The 6,566-nt window shown below is 48.6% G+C and overlaps 1 protein-coding gene across 8 annotated transcripts in view; it reads right to left on the bottom strand.

Annotated features, from left to right (window-relative positions):
- Nucleotides 1–713: 713 nt before the first annotated feature.
- PPARA (peroxisome proliferator activated receptor alpha) overlaps nt 714–6,566 on the bottom strand; it is a 66,786-nt gene continuing 60,933 nt past the window's right edge. For all 8 annotated transcript variants that reach the window (XM_042948121.1, XM_042948122.1, XM_042948119.1 and 5 more), the window contains 2 exons: nt 3,950–4,397; nt 714–1,048 (listed from right to left, as the gene is read on the bottom strand). In XM_042948121.1, coding sequence (XP_042804055.1) covers nt 801–1,048; nt 3,950–4,397 — 696 coding nt within the window. In that variant the 3' untranslated portion in view covers nt 714–800. The remainder of the gene's footprint in view (nt 1,049–3,949; nt 4,398–6,566) is intronic.

Here is a 6,566-nt window from a genome sequence, read left to right as displayed (position 1 = left end):
TTGTCTTGCTCCTGCTGCCCGCAGACGCCAGCTCGAAATGGGCAGGCCGTCAGGCCCAGGGGCGGTCTTGGGACGTGGCTTCCCGGGATCTTCCACACAAACCGGGAAACGGGCCTTTGCTGCGCACCGGCTACGACCACAAAGACCGCGAAAAGCAACCGACCGCTGCATCCCGATGGCTTATCAGGCAAGTCTCGGGAACTTTGAATCCTCTGATTCAAAACCAGCACGCTGTCTTTCCTCAAGTGCGGGACACAGAATTAACACCTTCCCAATAAATATTTTACCGCTTTTTACATACCTAACCTTTGGGTTCCTCTAGATTTACAGGATCATAAAAGTTAAAAAGTGCCGATTAGTTTTCAGAACGATACAGGCGCACAACAGTCAAAAGGTGGGGAAAAGAGGAGGCCGACCACGTCTGTCGAGGTCACCAGTTAATCGGACGGTAAATTGCTAACGCGACGTGAAGAAATCTGCATTGATTAACACCGGGTGAGTCAAGATCAGGCCGCTGCGCGTCACTCCCCTCGACTTGCCAAGAACCGCATCTTAGCTGCTTCTCACCAGCTTTTCAGTCCTTGGCACGCTCTGAGAAGTCCTGGTGTAAAAGAAAAGGAGAGAGAGAGAGAGAAACGCGGACTAGGGTTCCGGTTACCTAGAGCTTTCGTCCCGTTCGCTAAGGTGAGAACGGTGGAATTTGTGCAAAGTGGGCATGGCTCCCACTTCTCACGCGGTAGGGCTGTCGCCTCGGAAAGACCCCCGGAGAGCCGCGCGCTTCGCCGTTCGCGTCGCAGCCGTCAGTACATGTCCCGGTAGATTTCCTGCAGCAGCGGGTGCAGGGCGGCATCAGACTCGGTCTTCTTGATGACCTGCACGAGCTGCGCGTGCTCGGTGACCAGCTGCCGGAGGTCTGCCATTTTTTGCAGGAGCTTTGGGAAGAGGAAGATGTTGTCTGGGTGGTTGCTCTGCAGGTGAAGTTTGAGCACGTGCACGATGCCCTCCTGCATTTTTTCAATGTGTCCCACGTTGAGAAGGCCCGGCCGATCTATCCTCGAAAGAGAGAAGAGGTGGTTGGGATCGTCACAGCATTAGCGCCTTGTAGCTATTTATCAGTGTGGGAAAGCAAACCTCCTTATTTTCTGTGACCTTTCTAAATTTTTTTTTTTTATATTTATTCATTTTTGAGAGACAGAGCACAAGCGGGGGAGGGGCAGAGAGAGAGAAGGAGACACAGAATCCGAAGCAGGCTCCAGGCTCCCGAGCTGTCAGCACAGAGCCCGACGTGGGGCTGAAACTCACGAGCTGTGAGATCATGACCTGAGCCAAAGTCGGAGGCTCAACCGACTGAGCCGCCCAGGCGCCCCTTGTATGACCTTTCTTTCTTTCGTTTTTTAATTTTTGTAATGTTTATTTATTTTTGAGAGAGAGAGAGAGAGAGCGAGTGAGTGTGTGAGCAGGGGAGGGGCACAGAGAGAGGGGGAGACACAGAATCCAAAACAGGCCCCAGGCTCCAGCTGTTAGCACAGAGCCTGATGCAGGGCTCGAACTCATGGACTATGAGATCATGACCTGAGCCGGAGTCAGATGGTTAACCTACTGAGCCACCCAGGCATCCCTGACCCTTCTTTCTTCTGCCTGCCTTTCGATAATGACTCAGCAGGAAGACAACGTTACTGGGCCTAGTAGGGGCACACAGGACAGATACTTGGCCCTAAATATTTATACGGCCTTAACTCGACCAGCTCCCTCAGAGCGTGGCCCTTTCCTTATGCATTTACCTGATCACCACCGGTCAGGAGAAGAACCCCAGAACATTAGGAGAACTATACATTCTGATGATGATGGAACCAACCAATGCTGCATAAGATGAAATGAAATTCTTCCTGAGTGAAAACTAGATATTCGCTTTCAGGTTTTCCGCCACTATTTCAGGAGTGGTGATTGTTTCAGAGGGGGTTTTGCAGTATAGACAGGAGTCTTCCGACATGATTCAGCCAAATAGGAAGTAGAGTGAGATGTGAGTAGGAGGGCAGACGCCAGCTGGACACGATGCTGCCCAAAGCCAGAGAGGCGAGATCTGAGATCTGCGCGGGAAGGGTCAACACTCACAGCGGGTGCCTTCCCTGGGGTAGTGCAACCTCAGCACCAGACTTCCTGGGCCGCTCTGAGACCACGTGTCCTGCCTTTGCTCCAGAAAGTACCCCGCCCCCACCGCTGTCCCCACAGGCAGTGCTCCCTTGAAAGCCCTGCTCCTTAGCTAGGATTTTTTAAAGGGTTGCTAAGGATGTGGGTGTTTTTATTTTTTTGGTTGTAACACAAATATGATTGTTAACTTTATTTATTTATTTTTTTTTTAATGTTTATTTATTTTTTTTGAGAGACACAGAGACAGGATGCGAGTGGGTTAGGGGCAGAGAGAGAGGGAGACACAGGATCCGAAGCAGGCTCCAGGCTCTGAGCTGTCAGCTCAGAGCCCGACGTGGGGCCCGAACTCACAGGCCGTGAGATCATGGCCTGAGCCGAAGTCGGACGCTCAACTGACTAAGCCACCCAGGCGCCCCTATAATTATTAACTTTTTAGACAGATTTTAAAAAACAAAGGTTTAATGTATCATATAGGTTTAATGGATACCTCACCACTTTTCTGTATATTTAGGCTTGATCTAGGATTGTAATTTCCTTTGGAGCACTGTGGTCACCCTACATATAAATAGTTGTGCATTGCTTCTCTCCAGAGCACTCCATCTCGAGCACCCCAAGGATGGCGGTAGATGACGTACAACCGTTTTGCAACTTTACTCGTTTCGCCAGAGCGCGAGGACTCCCTCCACCTGACTGTGTGCAGACGGATGGGAACAGGGGCAGGCCTCGCGGGGCTGCCGGAGTCTGGGTGGTCGTGGCCAGCCTCAACCCTGCGTGCGAGCGCACCCGGGGGGATGGAAGGGCTTGTGGCAGCGTGAGGGGGCGGTCGCCCCCTCGGTCTCCCCCAAGGCTGGGTAAGGTCAGCCGAGTTTACAGTGCAGGGAGGACCTTCTTATACCAGGACAGGGTTATTTAAAGGAACATGACAGGGAGCCAAGATTCTGGGAGCTGCAGAGCTGGCGAAAGCCCAGATTCCCTCCCGTGGGACCCATGTCCTTGGCAAAGCAAACTGCAATCTGCCAGTTAGCTACTAATGATTTTCACTATGAAACAGGATAAATATACCAACAGTGAGCAAAACTGTGCTAACATCTATATGGCACTCTATACAATACTGTTTGTAATATGGACATAATCCTATAATAATAGAATCATATAAGAGTAATATACACCATATAGTATAACATAATTCTAAGATGTATTAGATATGAGACACGTTAGATCAAATTATATTGCCATTATACCTAATATATATTTGATATGATTATAATTAGAAATAGACTTATGTATATAGCATTATAATTATGAATAGGACACGTTTATATAATGTACAAATAGGTATTTGTGTATTTTTTTAATTAAAAAAAATTTTTTTGATGTTTATTTATTTTTGAGACAGAGAGAGAGAGAGAGAGAGAGAGCAAGTGAATGGGAGAAGGGCAGAGAGAGGGAGACACAGAATCTAAAGCAGGCTCCAGGCTCTGAGCCATCAGCACAGAGCCCGATGCGGGGCTCAACCCCACGAACCGCGAGATCATGACCTGGGCTGAAGTCGGACGCTCAACCGACTGAGCCCCCCGGGCGCCCCTACTTATTTGCATATGTTAACGTATGCTGTAATATGACACGATAGGATGTAATTCTCACTTAATTCTTGTCAGGGGCGATGCAGGGGCTCAGATGCCCTCCCACCCGCCAGCACACGCTCCAAGTGCCCGACTCCCGCACGTACCACATTTACGGCTGTTCCTCAGATCGGGAGGCTGCAGGTGACATGGCACCAGGTTAAGTCAACTGGACTTACCTCCACAGCAAATTATAGCAGCCACGAAAAGGGAAATATCACTGTCGTCCAGTTCCAACGCGTTGAACTTCATCGCAAAGTCAAACTTAGGCTCCATGATATCACAAAATGGTTTCCTTAGGCTCTTTAGGAATTCACGAGTTATAAAACCATTTCCATATGCTACCAGCATCCCGTCTTTATTCATCACAGAAGACAGCATCGCAAATATGGCCTCATACACTCCATATTTCAGCAAAGTGACTTGGTCGTTCAAGTCCAAGTTTGCAAAGCCAGGGATGGACTTGGCGAACTCCGTGAGCTCCGTGACCGTCTCCACAGACGTGCACTGGCAGCAGTGGAAGATGCGGACTTCTGCTTCCTTGTTCTGGATGCCGTTGGCCACCAACTTGGCCACCAGAGTCTTCTCGGCCATGCACAGTGTCTCCATGTCATGTATGACAAAGGGCTGCGAAGAAACGCCGGAAAAGGTCAATTAACTGGTGACAGGCAGTCCTCTTCACCATCAGTGAATTGATGAACAGCCACGGTCTCCAAATCACCCACGGGGCAGTCTTCATCCTTAACCTCAAAACTAATCGGGGACGTGAAGACACACATAGAGAACTAATGATGTACGTCAGTAAGATAATAATCACTTCCTGACGCTGGGTGGAGATTTCATGGCTAAGACGACAAAGGTCTGATTTGGGCAGGAAAGCTAACGACAGAATGTTCGCAAAGCACTTTTAATATTTTATTAAAAAAAATTTTTTTTAATGTTTATTTATTTTTGAGACAGAGAGAGAGCATGAACGGGGGAGGGGCAGAGAGAGAGGGAGACACAGAATCGGAAGCAGCTCCAGGCTCCGAGCTGTCAGCACCGAGCCCGACGCGGGGCTCGAACTCACGGGCCGCGAGATCGTGACCTGAGCCGAAGTCGGACGCCCAATCGACTGAGCCACCCAGGCGCCCCAACATTTTGTAATATTCTCTGAGCTCCTAAACTTCAATAGCTTTTGAATTTTTATCATGGAAGTACAATTGACACACCATGTCACATTGGTTTCAGGTGCGCAACATGGTGGTTCGACAGGTGCACGCGTGATGCCGTGTTCACCACGACGAGCCTCGTTGCCAGACGTTACTGCAATATTACTGACTCGAGTCCCTGTGCTGTACTTTTCATCCCCCTGGCTTCTTTATTTTATAATGAAACACATGTGCCTCTCAATCACCTGCACCCATTTCGCCCATCCCATAATAGTTCTTAATTTTACCATTTTACGAACTTTGGAGACCTCCGTCGCTATCTAACACGGCTAAGGGAATAAACTTGACACGTGATATACAGAACTCAGAAAGTTGGCAAAGTTTGCATAGCAATAAGCAAACAAGCGTTGTTAAGTCCTTGCTCTTTGGGGATAGACTGGGAAAAGTCTCCAAGAACCCTCATTTCCCTGTGCGTCAGACTGAAATCGGCACTTTAGTGCTCCGTTCTGGAACAAGTGCCAAACCCCCACGGTATGTTGCCATACCATTTGCATCGGAGCCCACTGGTTGTGCCATTTTCTGAGGGGGGAAGAAGAGACAGTTGGCCATATTACTTGAAGCCAGCATGCCCAGAGGGATTATAATCTGGTGGGGCACAAGAGAACGGATGCACATACGTTTTGTGCTGCTGGCCAAAACGTACACCAGATCTGTGTGCAGAGCAGAAGAAATGACAGCTTCTACGCGACCTCTGTGATTTATAATGTGTTCTACAGATCAGTAATGAGGCGGGCCGAAGCGTTATTTTCAATTCCTCCTGGGATATTTCAATGTAGAACGCATAAGCCGCTCATGATTTTAAGACTCACTCTGCCAATGGGCAAAACACGTCACTGACATTGCATCTGGACCCTTGGCATGATGTGTTCCCTATTTCTGGGCCCCCAAGAGCATCTGGAGAAACCACAGTGCCAAACCGCCTTCAGGGCGCCTGTGGGGTGCTATTTGTCCCAGAAGCAAGGCAGAGTATCGGAACGATACACGGGAGCGTTTCTGAAAAAACTTTTAAAAATGTTTTATTTATTTTTGAGAGGGCACAAGCAGGGGAGTGGCGGAGAGAGAGAGAGGGACAGAGGATATGAAGCGCGCTCCGTGCTGACAGCAGCGAGCCCGATATGGGGCTTGAACTCACGAATTGCAAGATCCATGACTCAAGCCAAAGTCAGACGCTCAACCGACTGAGCCACCCCCAGGTGCCCCATTTCTGAAATGTTTAAACAAAATCAGAGTTTGCAATACAGCGTTGGACGAAAATATAATTTGATTCTACGTCTGAAGAGCATACTCTAAAAATTCCCTGTGAATGAGCGAAAACATTCGAAATACAAAAGTCAGAGCCAAAATTTCCGAATATCTCCAGTTTGATTAAGGAAGACGAAAACTGTTGCTCTCCAAAGATCATAAAAGCCAGATTATCATTGTTTTGAGGAAGTTTGGGGGCAGTTCTGCTTCATGGGAGATTGCTCAGATTTAAGGAATTAACATTCTAGGATGGACTGGAGACATGCTTTTAAAAGAGTTCATGGGGGGTGCCTGGGTGGCTCAGTCAGTTAAGTGTCCGGCTTCGGCTCAGGTCACGATCTCG

This window comes from Panthera leo, chromosome B4, assembly GCF_018350215.1.
Source record: "Panthera leo isolate Ple1 chromosome B4, P.leo_Ple1_pat1.1, whole genome shotgun sequence".
NCBI classification, from domain to species: Eukaryota; Metazoa; Chordata; class Mammalia; order Carnivora; family Felidae; genus Panthera; species Panthera leo.
The sequence above is the reverse complement of the archived record's forward strand: the minus strand, read 5'-3'. Positions and strand labels throughout refer to the sequence as shown.